Here is a 22,063-nt window from a genome sequence, read left to right as displayed (position 1 = left end):
CTTGTTGAACCTCATCAGATTTCTTTTGGCCCAATCCTCCAATTTGTCTAGGTCCCTCTGTATCCTATCCCTACCCTCCAGCGTATCTACCTCTCCTCCCAGTTTAGTGTCATCTGCAAACTTGCTGAGGGTGCAATCCACACCATCCTCCAGATCATTTATGAAGATACTGAACAAAACCGGCCCGAAGACCGACCCTTGGGGCACTCCACCTGATACCGGCTGCCAACTAGACATGGAGCCATTGATCACTAACTGTTGAGCCCGACAATCTAGCCAACTTCCTATCCACCTTATAGTCCATTCATCCAGCCCATATTTCTTTAACTTGCTGGCAAGAATACTGTGGGAGACGGTGTCAAAAGCTTTGCTAAAGTCAAGGAATTGCACATCCACTGCTTTCCCCTCATCCACAGAGCCAGTTATCTCATCATAGAAGGCAATTAAATTAGTCAGGCATGACTTGCCCTTAGTGAATCCATGCTGACTGTTCCTGATCACTTTCCTCTCCTCTAAGTGCTTCAGAATTGACTCCTTGAGGACCTGCTCCATGATTTTTCCAGGGACTGAGGTGAGGCTGACGGGCCGGTAGTTCCCAGGATCCTCCTCCTCCTCTTTTTCCAGTCATCTGGGACTTCCCCCGTTCGCCACGAGTTTTCAAAGATAATGGCCAATGGCTCTGCAATCACATCCGCCAACTCCTTTAGCACTCTCGAATGCAGCGCATCTGGCCCCGTGGACTTGTGCTCGTCCAGCTTTTCTAAATAGTCCCGAACCACTTCTTTCTCCACAGAGGGCTGGTCACCTCCTCCCCATGCTGTGCTGCCTAGTGCAGTAGTCTGGGAGCTGATCTTGTTCGTGAAGACAGAGGCAAAAAAAGCATTGAGTACATTAGCTTTTTCCACATCCTCTGTCACTAGGTTGCCTCCCTCATTCAGTAAGGGGCCCACACTTTCCTTGACTTTCCTCTTGTTGCTAACATACCTGAAGAAGCCTTTCTTGTTACTCTTAACATCTCTTGCTAGCTGCAACTCCAGGTGTGATTTGGCCTTCCTGATTTCACTCCTGCATGCCCGAGCAATATTTTTATACTCTTCTCTGGTCCTCTGGTCATTTGTCCAATCTTCCACTTCTTGTAAGCTTCTTTTTTGTGTTTAAGATCAGCAAGGATTTCACTGTGAAGCCAAGCTGGTCGCCTGCCATATTTACTATTCTTTCTACACTTTGGGATGGTTTGTCCCTGTAACCTCAATAAGGATTCTTTAAAATACAGCCAGCTCTCCTGGACTCCTTTCCCCCTTGTGTTATTCTCCCAGGGGATCCTGCCCATCAGTTCCCAGAGGGAGTCAAAGTCTGCTTTTCTGAAGTCCAGGGTCTGTATTCTGCTGCTTTCCATTCTTCCCTGTGTCAGGATCCTGAACTCGACCATCTCATGGTCACTGCCTCCCAGGTTCCCATCCACTTTTGCTTCCCCTACTAATTCTTCCTGGTTTGTGAGCAGCAGGTCAAGAAGAGCTCTGCCCCTAGATGGTTCCTCCAGCACTTGCACCAGGAAATTGTCCCCTACACTTTCCAAAAACTTCCTGGATTGTCTGTGCACCGCTGTATTGCTCTCCCAGCAGATATCAGGGTGACTGAAGTCTCCCATGAGAACCAGGGCCTGCAATCTAGTAACTTCCGTTAGTTGCTGGAAGAAAGCCTCGTCCACCTCATCCCCCTGATCCGGTTGTCTATAGCAGACTCCCACCACGACATCACCCTTATTGCTCACACTTCTAAACTTAATCCAGAGACTCTCAGGTTTTTCTGCAGTTTCATACTGGAGCTCTGAGCAGTCATACTGCTCTCTTACATACAGTGCAACTCCCCCACCTTTTCTGCCCTGCCTGTCCTTCCTGAACAGTTTATATCCATCCATGACAGTACTCCAGTCATGTGAGTTATCCCACCAAGTCTCTGTTATTCCAATCACATCATAATTCCTTGACTGTGCCAGGACTTCCAGTTCTCCCTGCTTGTTTCCCAGGCTTCTTGCATTTGTGTATAGGCACTTGAGATAACTCGCTGATCGTCCCTCTTTCTCAGTATGAGGCAGGAGCCCTCCCCTCTCATGCTCTCCTGCTCGTGCTTCCTCCCGGTATCCCACTTCCCCACTTGCCTCAGGGCTTTGGTCTCCTTCCCCCGGTGAACCTAGTTTAAAGCTCTCCTCTCTAGGTTAGCCAGCCTGCTTGCGAAGATGCTCTTCCCTCTCTTCGATAGGTGGAGCCCGTGTCTGCCTAGCATTCCTCCTTCTTGGAACACCATCCCATGGTCAAAGAATCCAAAGCCTTCTCTACGACACCACCTGTGTAGCCATTCGTTGACTTCCACGATTCGACGGTCTCTACCCAGGCCTTTTCCTTCCACGGGAAGGACGGACGAGAAGACACTTGCACCTCAAACTCCTTTATCCTTCTTCCCAGAGCCACGTAGTCTGCAGTGATCCGCTCAAGGTCATTCTTGGCAGTATCATTGGTGCCCACCTGGAGAAGCAGTAAGAGGTAGCGATCCGAGGGCTTGATGAGTCTCAGCAGTCTCTCCGTCACATCGTGAATCCTAGCTCCTGGCAAGACTTCTCGGTTTTCCCGGTCAGGGCGGCAGATTGATGACTCAGTCCCCCTGAGGAAAGAGTCCCCGACCACCACCACCTGCGTCCTTCTCTTGGGAGCAGTGGTCGTGGAACCCCCAACCCTAGGACAGTGCATCTCATGCCTTCCAATCGGCGGAGTCTCCTTCTGTTCCCTTCCCTCAGATGTATCATCTAGTCCACTCTCCGCATTAGTACCTGTGGAGAGAACATGAAAACGGTTACTTACCTGTATCTGCGTTGTTGATACATGGACGCTCCCCTTTCTTCTTCAGGTCACATGCTGCCAAATTTCTTCACTGTCCTCCTGTCCCCGCAGTGCGGCCTGCTCTGAATCTTCAGAACGTTGTGTCTGTAGAAGCATATCCTGACGTCTGTCCAGGAAATCTTCAGTTTCTCTTATGCAACGCAGGGTCGATAGCTGTTGCTCCAGACCTTCAACCTTCTCTTCGAATATGGAGACCAGCTTGCACTTTGTACAGACAAAGTCGCTTCTGTCCTGTGGAAGAAAGATAAACATGGCACATCCTGTGCAGGTCACAACAGCTGAACACTCCCCATCCATATTACCTTCCTTCTACGAGCTTCCTCAGGAGTTGTAGTAACTACTCAGAGAAGCCGGCAAGATGTAAGCCTCAGTGGGCTCTCCCCAGGCGAACTCCCAGGCAAACTCCCTCTGTTAGCCCCTCCGCTGTTCGCTGCTCAGAAAATAGCCACAAACCTTATTTGAAAGTCTTACAGGGAGGGACTTGAAGAGCTCTATCTGATTCGCTTGTCAAAAAGATCAACAGGTGACTTGACTCTCCTCTTCATGGGGAGAAAAATACTGAGCGCTAAAGAGCTCTTCAGTCTAGAGGAGAAAGCCATAACAAGAACCAATGGCTGCAAGCTGAAGCCAAAGTCAAATTAGAAATAAGGCACAATTTTTTTAAACAGTGAGGGTGGTTAACCATTTGAACAAACTACCAAGGAAAGTGGTGGATTCTCCACTCTTTGATGTCTTCAGATCAAGAACAGATGCCGTTCGGGAAGATATGCTTTAGTCACACACAAGTTACTGAGTTCAGTAGAGATGAGTGAGTGAAATCTTTGGTCGATGATATGCAGGAGGCCAGATAAGATGAACTAATGGTTCCTCCTGGCCTTAAAAATAAATGAAGTAAGATATTTCACATATTACTGTATTTGTTTTTTTTCAAGTTTAAAAGTCCATAGGTTGATGCCATAATTGCAGTAGATACAGGATTTCAGTAATGAAAAGGAAAACGAAGGTCTAATTGACTGGATTTAGGCTAGAAAGACTAAATACAATTTTAAAGAAGTAACAAGTGAAAAAACAGACATTTGGAGTGGGTGAAAGGTGTTTCACAAAAACTAGTAAGTGCAACATACTAAAAGCTGAGTGTTGAAGTTCATAATATATACAATAGAAATTAAAGTATATCCTTAAAGTGGTTCTGCCCTTAAATACAGAAGTAAAAATTCATGAAACAGGAGCACAAAATTCTTCACATGTAGTAAGCTAATTATTGAGCAAGATGGCCATCTCAGTGAGAGACGAATGGATGATAGTGCTAGTAGATTTAAATGTCTTTTGTTGAAGAGATCAAAGTGATCTATAACATTTCCATGACAGACTGAAATCTATTTGGAGGGGAGGTAAGTGAACACCAAGACATTAGCTTTGAATCAGACCACATATGGTTCTAAGTGTCTTGTTGGTTCTGCAATTATGCAAGATTTTTTTAATTCTTTCAGCAGAGCTAATTGCCCCAACCTTCCTTTTTCCATTGCTCTTCCATCTTTTGCTTTACCAAGTGAGTCCCTTCTCAAAAATAAACCAGCAGTTTCTAACATTGTGTCAAAACCTATGTTGCCAACTTCAGTGATATTTGGTAGTATTCTTAAATCTTGGTTCCTGTAGTCTTGCGTTTACATGAGAATCTCAGCTTTCATTTGAAAAAAATTCTAGTGCTCATGCTACGGAGAAAAGCTTGAAAATGTGAATCCTAATGACTCAAAAGCCAAAAGAACCCCAAATTTATTATTTCTTAAATCCTCATTAGGTTAGGGGCCTGGCAATATTGTGAAACGGAAAAGGGGGGAGATAACTAATTTCAAAATGAGGCTCATTGTGGGGAAGTAGGAGGGAACAGTCCCTCTTGTACAGCAAAAGTAAGCTAGCTTCCTTGAGTTTTCCCTAATCGCATCTCACTTCTTGTGCTGTTACTTCTCACCTGTCCCTTATTGCCTGTGGGAGCAAAGGGCAACTCTGGATGCTCAACTCTTCTAATGATGGCAGCAACAGTTCCCAAACATTTCTCCTGAACTGGCAAGACCAAAACATTACTGGGACAGCTGGTGGAAGACTTACGCCCTTGCGTTACAACAGTGAAAACTGAGGATGGACAAACTTGTTTTCCTGAACTTTGCACTGAAGTGTCACAGATTTGAAAATTTGACAGACACTATTGGGTTTGCTTCTTTGGCAGCTGTGCAGAGAAAGTCTAATAGGGAGAGGTAGAGAGAAGTGAAACACCAGGAGAAGTGGAAAGAGACTTCATATTGGAAAAATAAAATACATGAATACACTTGTGAGAGTTTAGATCTTTTTGGGTTAGGAGGGGGTCTTGTATCCCTAATATAACCAGGCTCAGCTTTAGTTTGATTACATTTAAAAAAATCACAGAATCAGTGGGAAAGATGGCTTAAAATTATAAAATGGGGAGAAGGAGCATTGGTTTGCGAACTGAAAACAGTTTTACTGAAACCTGAAAATACAGTTCAAGGGACTTAAAATGTCAAATTCCACAAGTTTTATTCATCCCTGTTAATATTACACCAGAGCTGTGACCCTATCCTGAGGAGCATACAAATAAGGATGCTTTCCCAGAGGAGAATCAAGAAGCAATTTTATATTCTGCTAAGATAAAGGACCAACTTGTAAGAAAAGTTTTTTCTGGATTTTCAGACAGTAAGTGTTTCTGCTGACCAATTCTGTTTTGAAGACCTGGCTACATCAGTGGATTTGGACTCTTAGGAAACACACCTCTTTCAGATGTGCTATTTTAGCTGGAATACCGCTGTAAAGTTGGAACTGAGATCTGATTTTTGATATGTATACACTATGTGGTCTATCAAGGTGTTCTTTCATATTCACAGACAACTTTTTATTTCGTCTCATTTTAGGAAGTTTAGAAATTTATAGATAGTTCTGATGATAAAACATCATCCCCTAATTTGAGAATTTTCTGTATTTGTTAATCCATAAGAGAGGCCCCTGAGGCTTTGAGGGATGCTTTTAATGTTGGTTAAATTACTATGAACTTAACTGTTAAGGTGTTTGTATAACTACTCTTTCCATACCCTGTCCTCCATAATACAGAAGACAGTGCTGAAATATGATTTTTGTAACTCCATTCTTAATACTGAAACTTCTTTTAATTTTTGTTTTGGAGGAAGTATTTTTCTGAAATATGACATTACCTTCCATAACAGTGGTCCCCAAACTTTTCACACTGCCCTGGGAGCTGTGATCGGGAGTGGGCTGGGGTTCCCAGGAGGGCACAGACACATGTAAGGAGACCAGGGCTGGAGGTGTGGCCGGGCCGGAGCCAGGGCCCAAGGCAGGGGCTGCAGCTGGGAGCGGAGCCACAGTCAGGGTTGGCAGCTGGGCCAGGGGCCAAGGCTAGGGCCAGGGCTGCAGCTGGGGGTGGGGCTGGGACCAGGAGCTGTAGTAGCAGCTGGGACCGCAGCTGGAGGTGGGGCCAGAGCAGAGCTGGAGGTGGAGGGGGGGCTGGCCTGGGCCCTGCCACACACCCTCTCAAACATTCCTCCATGCTCCCCTAAAGGGGTGCACTGCACAGTTTAGGGATCACTGTTGTATAACCTCCAATTATGGATTTAACAATAGTTAAAGTAAATAAAAATCAAATAATTGATTATGACTAAAGCTGCATGTCTATCCTGGAAGGCATGGATGCCGTGACTTCTGGGGCAGCTTAGGTGTGGGAGGGGACTCAGGGTTGGGGTATGGGGTGGTGCTTACCTGGGGCGGGGGGTTCCCTGGAAGCGGCCAGCATGTCCCTGCAGCTCCTCGGTGGACTGCCCCCACTTGCAGACACTACCCTCACAGCTCCCCTTGGCTGCGGTTCCCAGCCAATGGGAGCTGCGGAGCTGGGGCTCATGGCGGGGGCAGCGCGGAGAGCCCTCCTGGCCTTCCCTTCCCCCTAGGAGCTGCAGGGACACTTGGAGCTGGATAGGGAGCCTACCAGCACCTCCAACTCTCCCCCAAACCAGCAGGGGTCCTGGGCCTGCCCTCCCAGCACACGTGGCCTCACGGCCCAAGTTTTAGTTAGGGGGATATAGTACAAGTGACGGACAGGTCACGGGCTGTGAATTTTTGTTTACTGCCCATGATCTGTCCATGACTAAAACATAGCCTTAATTATGACCCGAACATTGAAAATGAACTGGCTAGTAAATACAGTTATTTGGATATTGAGTGTACAGTTTCTCAGCACGGAGTATTTGGAGATAAACCCATAAAAGGGTTATATGGACCCAACTGCCTCAGTTCCATCTGCTAAACCTCAGAACTAGAGGAGAAGAAGAATTCAGAAGAGAAAAGAAATTAGGGTGAAAGCGTAGGGATAATCTATTAAAAAGAATTACATTTACTGGCAAGTAACCTTTCATCTTTGACAGGAGCCCCTGCATATTCTCACATGTGGAAATGTAACATGAAGTACACCGCCAGGAAAGTAGACTAAGGTGTTCTACTGAACTGCCCTCCTAAGATGACCATAGGAGCTAAATGTCAAATGGAGAGAGTAACGTAAACCAGGGGTGGGCAAACTATGAGCCGTACCTGGCCCATTAGACCTTTTAATCTGGCTCTCAAGCTCCCAGCGGGGAGCGGGGTTGGGGTCTTGCGTGGCTCCTGGAAGCAGAAGCATGTCTCCCCCCGGCTCCTATGTGTAGGGTCAGCCAGGGGCCTCTGCACACTGTCCCTGTTCCAAGTGCCAGCTCCACAGCTCCCATTGGCCGGGAACTGTGGCCAATGGGAGCTGCAGGGGTGACACTTGTGGATGAGGCAGTACGTAGAGCTGCCTGGCTGGCGCCACGCCTCCACATAGGCTGAAGGGGGGACATGCTGCTGCTTCCAGGAGTTGCGGAGGTGGCGCCTGAGGATGGGGCAGCGTGCAGAGCTGCCTGGCTGCACCTCCACATAGGAGCTGGAAGGGGGCATGCCCCTGTTTCTGGGAGCTGCCTGAGGTAAGTGCCGCCTGGAGCCTGCACCCTTGACCTCCTCCCGCGCCCCTGCCCTGATCCCCCTCCCCCAAGCGTGTCCCGTCCCCACTCCTCCCCTTTGCCCCCAGCACTTGCACATCTTGGAACAGTTGATCGCAGCGGGTAGGAGGCGCTGGGAGGGAGGAGGGAGCTGGCTGCTGGTGGTGCTAAGCACCCACTAATTTTTTTCCATGGATGCTCCAGGTCCACAGAGTTGGCACCTATGTTTCTGATCACCAGTGGAAAAGCCTTAAAAATCATATTTGCTTCAGTCTAACAAGAACGCATCTGTGATTCAATTCATAACAATCTTTGCTTTGGAACAAAACCAAGGATTTGTTGCATTCTTGATAATTGTAAATAGATCTAGCAAGAGACTGCTCCATTTCTTGAACAATAGGATTAGTACTGTTTTTAGAGGCCGTTTATGCTTGTCACATAATCTAAACTTTAGACTGTCTGGCTGCTAGTACTTTCTTTGTGGCCAAATATGGGGCTGAGGGATGTATTCTGTGTCATGGAACCTAATAATTTCAGTTTCTGGATTTTGGAGAGTCTTATTCTCTACAGGTCAGACTATGCCAATCCCTGTCATGACTGCTGCACGAAAAGACGGAATCACTTCTGTTCTCTCTGAGCCACAGAAGAGGCTCCTCTGTAGGTTGTGGGAAAAGGTTTTTATTCCAATTATTCCCTAATACCAAAGAAAAAGGACACTTATTCCCTTCTTTTAATACCATCTAAGAGACTCACAAAAGGGTAGTTTTTCCTTCTAAAACACTCTCCAGCTAAAGGGGGAAAGAGAACAAAAAATGTTAAAATGAAAGCCTTACTTAATACTTTACATTTCAAATGCTTTAATTGTTTTTCCTTCTTCTCTGTATCATTTTAATAAAAGGTTAAAAGGATTTTTAATAGTGTTTGTGCCATGGTACTAAGAAGGCTGACGTCTCTGTATACCAACACTAACCCTGTTTAACACTGTTTAATGTTGGACAGTCACCGGGTTAACACCATGGTCCCATATATTACATCTAAATTAATACAACAGGCAGCACTCTGTAGATGTTTGCAGAATTGTATTCCTTTATTTGTCAAGATCCAAAATTTTAGAGTTTCTCCAGGACTACTTGTATCATTTGCTGAGTGGAATCAGACTACCCAAATGGATGTCAGATGTATTAGGGATTGTTATGAGCTAGATAGTTTAGATCCCCCAGCTCATATTAGGGCTCCCTCCACTAGGGCCCAGACAGTTTCTTCAGTTTCCTTGCAAAGCATACCAATTTCAGGCATCTGCAGGGCAGTTACTTGGGGTTCAGTCCACACGTTTACTAAGCATTTTTCTCTAGTGGAATCATCAATATCCACTGCTGCAGTCTTTAAGTAGACTCTTAGCATTCCCCTCCTTAATTTAGGTTACTGCTTGCGAGTCACCAAAAGTCAAGAGTAGAATGAAATAAATGTGTATGGACAAGCACTCGAAGAAAGAAAAGTTACTTACCTTAAACTGCAGGTCTTTGAGATGTTGTCCATATATATTTCATGACACCCCCTCTCTGCTACCATGGAGTCCTATATATAACAGCTGGATTCTGTGCTTGGAAAGGAACTGAATGGCAGCAGCTGGGCCTGTTTCACCCTTTATGTCCTTGGTACAGGAGGATGAGGACACTCAGCATGCCTGCATGGCCCAACAAACACTGCTGTTCAAAAGAATCCAATTTGTTGTGCATAGGGAGCGTGCACACCAAGAATGGAATATATATGGACAACATCTTGAACTAGTTACTGAAGTTAAGTAACCTTTCTTTTAGTTAAAAGACTTTCAGGACCACCAGTGGTGAATCTTACACCAAGAGGAAGTTTTGAACGTTTGTTAAGCTTTTGTTCTTTTGGACTTGCTTACCAAAATTAGTTTAGACTGGCAGACCCTCTTGGAAGGACCATAACCCCAGGAAAGACTGAGGTAGTTCTGGAATTTTAATTTGAACTTTGAGTTTTCCTTAGGTCTCCTGTTACCCCAGAATGAAAGCACTTTGTTGGATTCATCACAGGGCTAAATTATATTAACATACAAGTAAGAAGAGAAAACTGAGACAGGAGCCACACCCATCAGCAGAGGGGTAAGATGCTGTAATAAGGTCCCCTTTAGAACTTGATTGAAGTACTTTTGTCTGGGCTTACTTAGTCAGCTGAATACTTCCGATTTTTAGAATGTCCACCACTTTTTTTAAATACTGGTTTAAAAAAAAATGGAAAAGGTTTGTCAAGGCTCAATGATCAGATTTCTCCACAGGAGGTGGAGAACTCCCTCTATTCCACAAAAGGAACAAACAATAAGAAAAATTTCTGTGCCTCTGACTTTTTGATCCTCCTGTATCATCATCGTAACACTTTCAGGGGATAAAGATGAGCAGGATAAGGCTGAGTTTGAACTAAGGACATACTTTCTAGACTGCGTGGAGGGCCTGACAAGATGTATGAAAGCCTTCCCACTATCTGATTCCTCAGAGAGTGCTATGCCTTTCTCTTGGTGTGCTTTTTAACCAGAGAGGAAGAGGGGTATGGCTATAAATAAACAATGCTCTGCTGAGACTGGAATGGCTGCTGCAATCTGACTGTTAGTACTAAACAGGAATTTGAAATAGGTAACAACATTGGGCCAGATTTTTAATGTTTGTTAGTTGCCTAATGGAATTTACAAAAAAAGCAGCTAGGCACCTAACTCATTGATTTCACACAAAGCACCTAAATATCTTTACAAATCTGGCCCATAGGGTTAATTATCTGATTGAAGATATTTCATTCCCAACAGCCAGAAATATAAATTTTAGAACTTCAGTTGGAAACCCTCTTATACCAAAAGATATCGATAACTTTGGTATGGATAAAATGTTCCAAGGCTCAGATACTTACCAGAAGTCTTTTGACAGTTGTCATTCTTCTCCATGAATTTGGGGGCTATTTGCAAAGCCCTTTAAAATGGAAGTTTACCTTGTTCTGCGTTTGCTTTGGCAGTGGTCTGGCTTATCTTTGCCTTTAGCTGCTTTTCTGCCTTTTTCTCTCTCCTCCCCTGCATCTCCCCCGCACCTCACTTAATCATACTTAAAAGACAAAATGCAATTGCCAAATGGTCTATGTTCCACATTTAGTCAACTTGGAGCACAAATTAAAAGAGTAAAGTAAGTCTGCAGGCAAGACTTGCATTGTTTTTCCGAGCAGGTGCACCTACCTCCTCTCAGTAAAGGCAGAACAGCTAGTCCTGTGTTCTGAGAGTGGAAATATTGGCCCTCTTGGGTATCCAGCTGATTTTTAGTTTTTCTTGAACTCTATGTTCACAAATCGCACATCAGTAAGGATTGTTAGCAATTAAAGCTAGTCAAAATGTTGATATTTTTCATGAAAAACTTCCACCATTTTCTGACCAGCTCTACTGCTGATGTATTTGGCAGATAAGACCCATAAATTTTAATATAAAAGGGACACAATACTTCTGTCTTAAAAATTAGGTTCTGTTAACCTACTATGAAATAAGTATTCAGTCATTTTTTAAAAAGTCATAACAATCAACTATTTAGATCAGTGATACTCAGACCTCAGTGGTTCAGGAGCCAAATCAGCAATCAAAATTACCCAAGAGAGCCACCAGTGTGAATTTATTGTTTCATTTACTGTTTTATTTCTATACATAATATTCTCACAGCAAAATAACTAACCAAGTATTCTATAATTGGTTAATAACATAGTAAAAGCATCCTGATTAGTTAATAGCTTAGATTAGTTAATAATTAAATCACAGTGTTTTAATATCATGTGCTGCAAAGAGCAGCAGGAGACACATTAAAGAGCCACTTGCAGCTCCCAAATCTCAGTCTGAATATCACTAGTCGATATCTATCACTTAAATATTGATCAGGACTACTATCACTTAGATCGAAGTAGTCCTCTGCAGTGTTGGCAATGAACAATAAATATTTCCTACAGGCATAGTGCCTCATACTCTTTCTCCTGGTGCATCTTGCATAATAAATTGAGTCAGGCCTGGTCAGTATTTGAATGAGGAACATCTGATATTGTACAAAATATTGTTGGTATTCATTAAGCAGGTCTCTTCTCTCTGTTGTACTAAACAAATACTCCAGAATTCTGCTAGTGGTGACTGTGGTGCTTGGGAGCCCATCTTTCATTTGAGACATAAAATTAAAGTTTTGGAGTATTTGGTTAATAAGACTCCCACAATTCCACAGCCCTTTTATAAGAGTAAGGATGTCACTCTCGATGTCTTGTACAAATTTCAATTTGGGTAAAATCTCCTTGTATTTTGAAAAGTTAATTTCTCTTTGACTTGTATTTGTTATGTAGCTATATTGCTGATTTATGCAATGTCTTACTTATAGCCCAATTTCTGGAAGACAAGTGATTGTGCAGATCTCAGCTTTCATTAAAAATAAAAAAAAACAACCAACGAACTTCTAGCCTTCATGTTTGTGGATAAAATCCTGAAAATGTAAGCAAAAGGTTCAAACATGAATGCAAATAAAGAACCCCAAATTTTACAAAATCTCATGACTTTTTGGGGCCTGATCATGATTTAACATTTGGAGTTGGCAGTACTGGTAATGTGTGCTGATTGACAATTGTTTCAACCCTGAGGTAGTTGCATATGAATAATGATTAAATGATCCTTATGTAGACATTTGGGTAACTGTTCGAAAGCACTTTAGAGATAAAAGGGACTAGAAAAAGTTACGCTAGTGTCTGAGAACACTAAAGTGAAACAAACGATCCTAAAGTTGTATTTTTAAAAAAAGCTGCGTTTTTTTAAAGGGTTAGTATTGTTATTGTAAATCTCAAACGTAAAATGTAAAGTCAGGAATGCCCCTTGAACTTAATTACACGCAAGTCTGGACTTGAGCTTGGAGAACAGGTTGGATAAGTAATCATTACAACTACATAAATATACTATATTAAAATGTGGTGTTCTATTTAAATTTGGCATTGATCTTCAAGTAACTATCAACTTTCAAGTAAAAAATTGCCACTTTAGAGTGTTAAAATATTATTTTTATTAAATGTTAGTTTGAGATCTTTTTTCACTCACCAAAACTTGCAGAAACATATTACACTAAAAGGGTCACTTTCTTACTTGAAGTTGTAACAGAACATACTTTGGAAAAGGTTTCTAGAAGCAATCATTTAAAAAAAGTAACTCCTCTTATAGAGCAATATAGTAACAGGTTTTCTTCTGGTACAATTCTCATTACACAGTAGCTCTGCTCTAGAGTATATGGCGTACATAAGTTATCAGAGCAATGCTATTAAAAAAACCTTTAAATGGTTAAAGTTTAGAAATTTGTATTCCATTGTAAAGTAACCCTGGTGGCATTAAATGGACATGAAATTGAGTATGGCAGATATCCAAGCTTGTCTGCAAAGAATAATGCAGCAGCAACCAATAAAGCCTAGCAGTTAATTTTTTTGCTTAAATTTATTTGGACAATTAGGGAATGTATTCAGCATACAAAGTCTTACTGTCAAGCTGATCCAGTAAACTAAACTGAAGAACATTTATGAAACTGATGGGGACAAATTACATGAATCACAGACAAAGCTTAAATAAAACACTATTAGTCCTTTATTCTGAGGGAATTAAATAGCTCCAAGTCTTAAACTTTCCTAGTCAAGAAAAATTATATGAATGAGAATATAAGCAAAGATTTAATAGTGAAGCCAAAAATGTAATAGGTACAATTCATATGTGTAAATCTAAAGATGAACTAAGAAGGTTCCCTTAAGTGATTGGCTGAATTTGATTCAAACCTAAAACTTTGCAACTCATCGTATACATACGATATAATGGGTTGACTAGTGATGCATTTTATTTTTTATATTTTTACAAGTTAATCAGTTTTCATCGCTCTAGACTTCACTTTACTCTGAGATAATAGAGAATGTGTAGAAATAAATTTGTCAAAACTCAACCCATTATATATTGTGTTTATTAAACTAGTTTTAGGCAGTATTGTTGGCGGTTTGTGTAATGCAAGCCTCCAGCTGCAGGAGCTAACTCCTACCAGCAGGGGAGAGGAGAGAGAGTGAAAGATGTGATAGAATGCTTCCCTATAACAAGTGTTGCTATGAATGGGAAGAAAAAGGCATGTGGTGGGAGAGAGTAGAATGATTAAAGGAATAGAAACGGAGCACATAAATAGGTGTTCAAATAGTTAAGTATTTTTAAAATCTGGTATTGGCATAACACATACTTGCCAGGAACTTGGAGAACAAATGTATACCTGAATGGGCAACTAAGTTACTAATTTAGAGAGTGCAAAAATAACTGATTAATGACCTAAAGTGTGAACAAATGGCTTTTAGCACTTTGACATGAAATTATTTTATCACTTTATAGATTGTTAAAACAACATTTGTCAGTTAGAATTTATTCAAACTAATGTTGTAAAAAAAACACATACCCACATTTCACTCTTTCAAATTGTTAAAATACAATAAATAAGATAATGGGTTATTTCAGGAGCAAGAAATTTAATGAATGAAGCTTCTGATAAAAAAAAAAAGACAAATCTAGGACGCTTAAGACTTAAGTTAATGTCTCCCAGCAAGCAGAGTTTGGTGCTTAAAAGAATTCTTCTATAAAAAAAATTTAATTAGACAATTTCATGTGTCATTTGTTAATTTATGAACCTCATTCATAAGGAAAATGTTTATCACAGAAAAATAAGGCTGCGGATTAGATGTCACAAAAATAGAAATCACATTGATACAAAAATATAATAAACTACAGCCACCAAAACGTTTGATAATGCAACTGTCAATAGCAGGAAATTAAGTTAAACCTGAATGAGAGTTAATACAGCTATGAAGCACGAAGGGGAGTAAAAACAAACTCCGCTCCATCAATACAGCTAAAACTCATACAGAAATTGCATCACATAAAGACATACGTAAAAAAATGCAGACATGTGAACAAGATGTCCTAAAATATGCCAATATTTTCAAAGTGACTAGTGAGTTTGGGTACCCACATTATGAGGATGTAATTTTCAGAAAGTGTTTTGCATCCAACCTTTGAAAGTTACACTAGTGTGTGAAGTTGGACACAAAAATTGAGGCTCAAGGGCTCAGAGCATAACTGATGTATGGATTTTACACTATAATTTTGTTAATTGCAACATATATAAACTTTACTCCTGCTTTTAAACAACTATTTTCTTGATGAAAACAGTAATTCATTTAAAAAAAAAAACGAGAAAAATGGGTACTACAAGGTACAGTTTACATCTTCAAAAAGATATAGTATGTGGGTATAATAAGCTTTGATGTGTTTAAGTCCATCACATTACAAATCATATTAAAGTAATCAAATTGAGAGATTTTTTACTTTAATAACAATCTCAAACTGAAAAGGCAATAATCCAGACCTCAAAACAGAAAAAAACCCAAAGCAGCACAGAATCTCAGTGACATAGCAGAACTAAAATAATTTTTGCTTAAGGATAATGTAAGTTGACAAGAACATACTCTGAAGTAGTCCTTTTTATTTTGCAGGTAAGCCGCAGTGTGAAAATTCAGAGATAAGGATTTTTTTCCTCCATAGAAAACAAAAAAAAAAATCTCTGAGTTTAAGGAGAATGCACTGCAAAATTATCCTTGAAAATAAGTTAATGGAATGTTTATTACCACAGCAGATTTCTTAAAACTCATTCCAACATGCATCAGTAAACAGAAATAATTCCAGATCTTCTTATGACATGTGATTTACGTGTGTAAAAAAACCAAAAAGAAAACCCAACTAACCCCCCCCTGCATTTATCTTACTGCATCTGCAATAAGAATTTTAAAATGCAATAGCACAAATGGATCTTGTGTTTATCAGATTGAATCCTTGGAATTTTGATAATAGCAGTAAGAAAATTTTGGTTCTCTGAACTGCATCAGAAAAGTTATTACATAAGTTGTCAAAAAGAGGAACACAGTTTTCCTTCCAATATCATCAAAAACTCCCTCAGAATTCAAGTATTAAGATACCTGACATATAGGTACAGCAATATCATACACAAGGTATACTTCACTATACACAGACATCATAGAATAATTAGAAAATGTTAATCTCATTACTCATGTAATCCTTTGCTGTTAACATCACTTACCATTAGAATTACAATAGATACTTTGCATTTCTAAAAAAGAAAACTCAAATAATTAAAAATAATATTTATTTAGTAGTAAGTGTGATTACACCATCATGACAATTATTTGAAGTGTTGATTAAGAGACAGAGGTTAAACGGTAGGCCAGTTACTGTCCTAGGAAAATGGTAAAAGGGAGATACAGATATTTGGAAGAAAACATTAGATGACCGGAGTTACAGAAAAACTGATCAGCCCTGTTACAATACCTTTATTTTCAATACTTAGAGAAGTAAATATATAAAGAATTATTAGCTTACTTCATAATTATACTTTACAGTAATACACAGGTTACAATTTTAGTACTTAGGACATGATAAACCAACATACGCAATAAGTAGAATAGATGTTCAGTTGCCTGTTTAAGTATTTTTATTTATATTCACAGAGAATGTGACATATTAACTTCCTCTCTCATACAGATATTTATATACTAAAGCTAAAGAAACGGTGGTTGTAACAAGCCTTCTCACCACATTAAGCACAAAGCAGCAGGGCCTAGGCAAGATTCTAGTCTTCCAAAGGCTGAGCTTGTGGGCCTTGAAGACTTATATATAAAACTCCACCTCTAAAGCCCCTTGGGTCAGTTTCACAGAAATATGGTTTAATTTGAAATGTTTAAAAGCTTACAGCAGTTGAAAGCTCTAAATTCTCTGATTACAAAAAGACTTTTTTCCTGTCTAATTTTTACATTCTTTTAATTCAAGATGTGCTTTCTGAGGGGTAACATTAATCATTGTGTTTACTTAGAAATGACAATTTTCCTTGTTTACATCCATTGCTGCTGAATTTCATTTTCATTTTCTACAACTCTTAATTTTTACAAGGCCCAAACTCGATCTGAAAAGCACAGATACATGACAGATCATAAAGACCGATCATTATTTATCATTTATTTAAATCTGGTATAAAACACAGTATTTATTAGAGGTCAGTTTGACCACGGCCGAATATTAGCTTTGTTTTTGTGCCCGACTATAAGCAGTAAGTAACAATGAACAAATCTTCTGCTCTAACTTATAATCATTACTTAAAGTTAATGCAAGATAAATACACAATTTAAATTATTTAATCGCAAATCACGCTTGCTACTGTATAACAGTCTTTCAAGAACCTTCGCATGTTATTGATCCACCCATAAATTACCTCCAGTTCAGCCATAGGTTGCGAAAGACGGTGATACTTGCATGTCCTGATGTTCACGGCATTCCTCCTCCTCTTGCAAATATTCCTAGAAGCCTGAAGATTCATTGATCCAGGGTCTATGATGCGCCAGCAGCAGGAATAACGACTACAATGCGCATTAAGTAAAAAAAAGCCAGGTCTACGAGCAAAGCACTTTTTAAGATCCTTTCCCCCGGCTCCCAGCGAGGCGGTACCAACGAAGGATGCAGAGCGCTTTGCTCAGCTTTTACAAACCGGGGCATTATTGTTTCCCAAAAAGCAAGACGAGCCAGCCCCGAGCAGGACGTTGCACCCGGTCACGCCGGGCTGGCACATACGCCCCTGGCACATACACCCCGGCGCGCCGGGCGCTGCAACTTACAGACAGACGCGAAATCCGCAGCCTTCGCCCCAGGGAGCGTGCTGGGGCAGCGCCGCCGGGCAGTCCGTGGCCCCGGGGGGGCTGCCGCGCCCGCCTCGCCCAGGGCTCCCGCGGGGCATTTTCGCTTCATTTGCCGACTACCCTGACACTGGTAACTTCCAGCCCAGCCCGCTGCGAGCCGCCGCCGCCCCCTCCCCCCGCGTACGTCGTATCCCTCCGCTGCGGCCTCCTCTCCTCCCAGCCCTCCCAGAGAAAGCGCCTTTCAGCCAAGCTCCCCGCCCACCCTGCCTCTGCCGCTCCGACATCTTCTCGGCCGGCCGGCCAGCTCGTACCTGCGCCGCGCTCCCGCCTCTCTGGGCGTGTCAGCGGCGGGGGCCGCGGGGCAGGCCGCTGGGGAGCGGGTGTCGGGGCAGGGGGCGCGCGCGCGCGCTCGGCGCGAGGGGGGAGGGACTCTTTCCCCGGGCGGAGGGATCGCGCTCGCTCGCGGTCGTTCGGAGGTGGCGGCAGCAGCGGCAGCGGCGGCGGCGTTGGCGGCGGGCTGCTGCTGCCTGCGAGTTGTTGTTTCCTCCTCCTCCTCCCGGCCGCGGGTTGAATGGTGGAGCCGAGACTCTTCCTGCCGAGCGAACAGTGACAGCTACCGGGCGGGCGGACGCGTTCGCAGGGCCCCGCCGCCGCCGGGGAGCGCGGCCCGAGCGCCGCTCGCCATGTCCGGGGACGGCGGCAGGCACAGCGCGGAGCTGCGAGCGGGTAAGTGGAGGGCTCCGGCTGCTGGGCGCCGCGGAGCCGGAATGGCTGGTGCCCAGCCCGCCGCTCACCGTCTCTCTCTCCCTCCCCCCGCAGAGCTCTACTTCCTCATCGCCCGCTTTCTGGAGGACGGACCCTGCCAGCAAGCGGCTCAGGTAGGGATGGCGCCGCCGGGGCCTGGGGGGCCGGGCAGGGCGGGGTGTTCGCGGCGCACTCACAGCCGTTCCCCCTTTTGTTGTTGCTGCAGGTCCTGATCCGAGAAGTGGCGGAGAAGGAGGTAAGCGGCGCCGCACGCCCCGCGGTCGCCCCGCCTGCGGCCTCTCCCCGGCCCGGGCGCCGGGGGCTTTTCGGGGAGGGGGCGGCCGTGAGTGACTGAAAGGTGCTTTTTCTTCCCTAGCTGCTGCCCAAGCGCACGGACTGGACGGGCAAGGAGCATCCGCGGAGCTACGAGAACCTGGTGAGCCGAGCGGCCGGCCGGCGCGAGGCGGCGGGGAAACTTTCCGAGCAGCCCAATAAAAATTGAATTTCCCGCAAAATTTTTTTTTTTTTACAACTTAAAAAAAAAGGGGGGAAAAAAAAACTTCAGGGAGCTTTGACCCCCCCCCGTCAGTGACGGTGGGAGGGAGAGGGGGAGGGGAGGCGGCTGCCCCGGGGCAAGCCCCCCACTGCGGGGGTCCGGGTGTGAGGGTAAATAACAACAATTGTCCTAATGGGAGAGCCCCAGAGTCACTGTGCTAGAAATAAAGGTACGTCATGGATGTTGTGCAGGGAGAGCAGGAGGCAGTGAGGGGAGGAGCGAGCGGAGAGAGTCTGCCGGAGCCAGCCAGGCCGGCAGGAGATGGGGGCGCTGTATTCTGTGCAATCCTGCTTCTCACACACAAAGGCTCAGAGCTGCTGCATCACAATCCCACAACTTCCGAATATCACCCCACATCCTCACCTGTGGCACACACATGTGGTGGGGAAGGAGGGTGGTCGCCAGCTGGCTGATTGGCCGGAGCAATACCCCGAGTTCAGAAAGCTTAAGTTTGCTTTCAGTACTGGCCTGGCTGTGTGTGAGACTCTCAGAATGGTATGTTGACTCCTTTTCCTTCCTGGTATGGCAACTTCATTGACAGGTGTCTGCTCTATCTCTTGACTCCATGCAACTTGTGCAACAGAATGTTGGCTTAGGAGCATTTATATTGTTTATAGGGCAACATTGTGTTGCCAGATTCATAAGATAGATCAGATTTTTTTATACTCTGCTCTCCCTGTAAGTTGCTTTCACTCTGACAGTGCATCTACAGTAGAAAAGTTAGTAGCTGTAATACAGCTCAAGTGTAGGTGCATTGGTGCTAAGCTGCTATTGTGGATGGGCTCAAGCATTTTTTGCAACATGTCATGATCTGTAGGTTTTCATGGAACAGTAGTCAAAAGGCATAAGCCTTACCTGTATTAGCAGTTTATCCAGTAATAGTTGTTTTAATATGGGTCTAGATTTCTAGACAACCTGAGAGGAAAACTTTGCCCTATGTGTTCTCATAATATTGTCATTCAGAAAGCAACATTGTCCTGTCAACCCTGTAAATTGATTAGACTAGCTGCAGGTCGCAGTCCTTCTGAGACTTATGTTGCTCATGGTTAACTTTACGTACAAGAATAATATTGTTGATTTGAGTGGGGCTATGGTCATAATGTTGAGCATTTCCGTAATATCTCATTGATGCTTGTGGTAGAATAATTTGAATAGAATAAGTCTTTGCAGGTTTTATTTATAAAAAGTCACCCTGGGACAGAGTGAAGCATTTAAAAAATGCTGTCAAGCTGCAGATTTATAATGTTTAAAAAACATTTCTGCTGTTCAGATGTGCCTAGTAAATGTAAAACAAACAGATAATGTTCCTCTTATGCCTCTTTCCAAGGTTTAAAACTGAAACTGTTAGCCATTTAACTAATGTGGACCAGCAACCAGGATATTTTGCTTTTAAGGAAACTGTGAACAACTTATTTAGAAACTGCAGTTACTTGTTGTTTGTAGCTAGCAATTACAAGTTATTTCAACTTAAATTTCATAATGATTTTTAGCACATAGATTTGATGGATGTTTGTGGTAGCTGGAACAATATTGAATTAGTGAGTTTCTTCAGAGCATATATGGCAGTGGTTCCCAAACTGGGGTTCGCGTACCCCTGAGGGGTTTGCAGAACGTTACAGGGGGTTTGCCAAAAAAATTTCTCTAATGGCGGTCAGAGGACCCCCGGGCATTGGAGGCAACAGGTGGGACCCAGTTGCAGGGCAGACAGCCTGAGCCCCAGGGAGAGCGGGGCAGGGCAGTTGAGGCTGGCAGTCCGAGCCCTGTCCCTGTGAGCAGGGAAGCCGGCAGCCCGAACCCCAGCGCTCCGCGCGGGGCTGGCAGCCAAGCCCCAGGGAGAGCAGGGCTGGGCAGTTGGGGCTGGCAGCCCGAGCCCCGGCAGTCAGCAGAACCTGCAGCCTGAGCTCAGTGGAGCTAAGTTGACTGGGGCGCTCAACAGGGTCCAGCAGCAGGAGCCTTGTGGAGTGCGGAGGAAATTTAAACTTAAATCCCTGGAAATACTCATTTTTAGGAGGCGGTTCACGAGATTTCACAATTTAGCGAAAGGGGTTCGCAGACTGTTAAAGTTTGGGAACCAGTGATCTATGGTATATTGATCAATAGTTTGTGTTAAATGTTGTTAGTGGTCATGAAGGAGCTTTTGCTGTTCAACTTATTAAATACATTCTTATACTTATGTGTATAAGCTTTTCCTAATCGTCCATAATGTTTTTTAAAACATGTTGAGAAAAATGTAACAAGGAAATTATGAGACACACAATATTTTAAACTGAGTTCATCACAGTATATAGGTTTTGAAAGTGCTGGTTCTGAGGTGGCAGGCTAGAGGGATAGGTATGGGGTTATGGAGGGGATAAGAGGACATCCTAAAAGATGTGACAACAGAAAAGAATGGAAAGGACTAGCAGAATTGATAAAGGAGCTAGCATTAGTAGGGCCACTGTAGAATTGTAGAATTGCCACTGTAGAGACGTACTGAGGAATATATAGGGGCAGGGTACAGCCCCTGATTCACAGGCATCAGGGACGTCTTGCTTTTGGAGCGCAGAGGGTTCCTGCAAAGGGAGATGAGAATAAATAAATACCAACTTAGCATTATTATTTTATAGCATATAATATGCAGTTTTTCATTGGGGAGGTTGAGGAGCAGTGGAATATGGTTCTCCAAAATCCATGAAATCCCAAATGTGTGCAGGACTTCCATGGATATGGAGAAATGCTACTACTTGGCTCTCCCACCTGTACATTCGTTACAGTGCCCTCTTACATTTTTGATAAGTATTTGCATGATTTTCTTTTGCTTTAAAGTAATGGGAGGAGGAGAAAGGAAAATACAGACAACTAATTGTTTGTGGCATTTTTTTCTTACACTCTTGCTTTAATTAAGGAAGGTATGCCTTAACTGTATTGCTTGATCCTGTTTGTTTCTGAAATGTGGCATTGAGTATCAGCATAGAAGTATTTAAAAAAAAAAAAAGGATTTACTGAACTTACAGTTCCATTTAAGATTTTTTAAAAATCTTTCGATTTGTTGTTTGAGATGCTTTCTTTGCTTGCTTAACTCCTAAAAT

General features: G+C 43.1%; 1 protein-coding gene across 1 annotated transcript in view; it reads left to right on the top strand.

Moving 5' to 3' along the window:
- The first annotated feature begins 18,360 nt into the window (after positions 1-18,360).
- Positions 18,361-22,063, top strand: part of PHIP (PHIP subunit of CUL4-Ring ligase complex) — a 296,706-nt gene continuing 293,003 nt past the window's right edge. Inside the window, exons 1-4 of the mRNA XM_074948017.1 lie at positions 18,361-18,421; positions 18,515-18,573; positions 18,666-18,695; positions 18,816-18,875. Of these exons, the coding sequence (XP_074804118.1) occupies positions 18,379-18,421; positions 18,515-18,573; positions 18,666-18,695; positions 18,816-18,875 (192 nt within the window). The 5' untranslated portion in view covers positions 18,361-18,378. The remainder of the gene's footprint in view (positions 18,422-18,514; positions 18,574-18,665; positions 18,696-18,815; positions 18,876-22,063) is intronic.

This window comes from Natator depressus, chromosome 3 (assembly GCF_965152275.1).
Source record: "Natator depressus isolate rNatDep1 chromosome 3, rNatDep2.hap1, whole genome shotgun sequence".
Lineage (NCBI taxonomy): Eukaryota > Metazoa > Chordata > Testudines > Cheloniidae > Natator > Natator depressus.
Note: the sequence above shows the minus strand (reverse complement) of the source record. Positions and strands in the feature narration are given on the sequence as shown.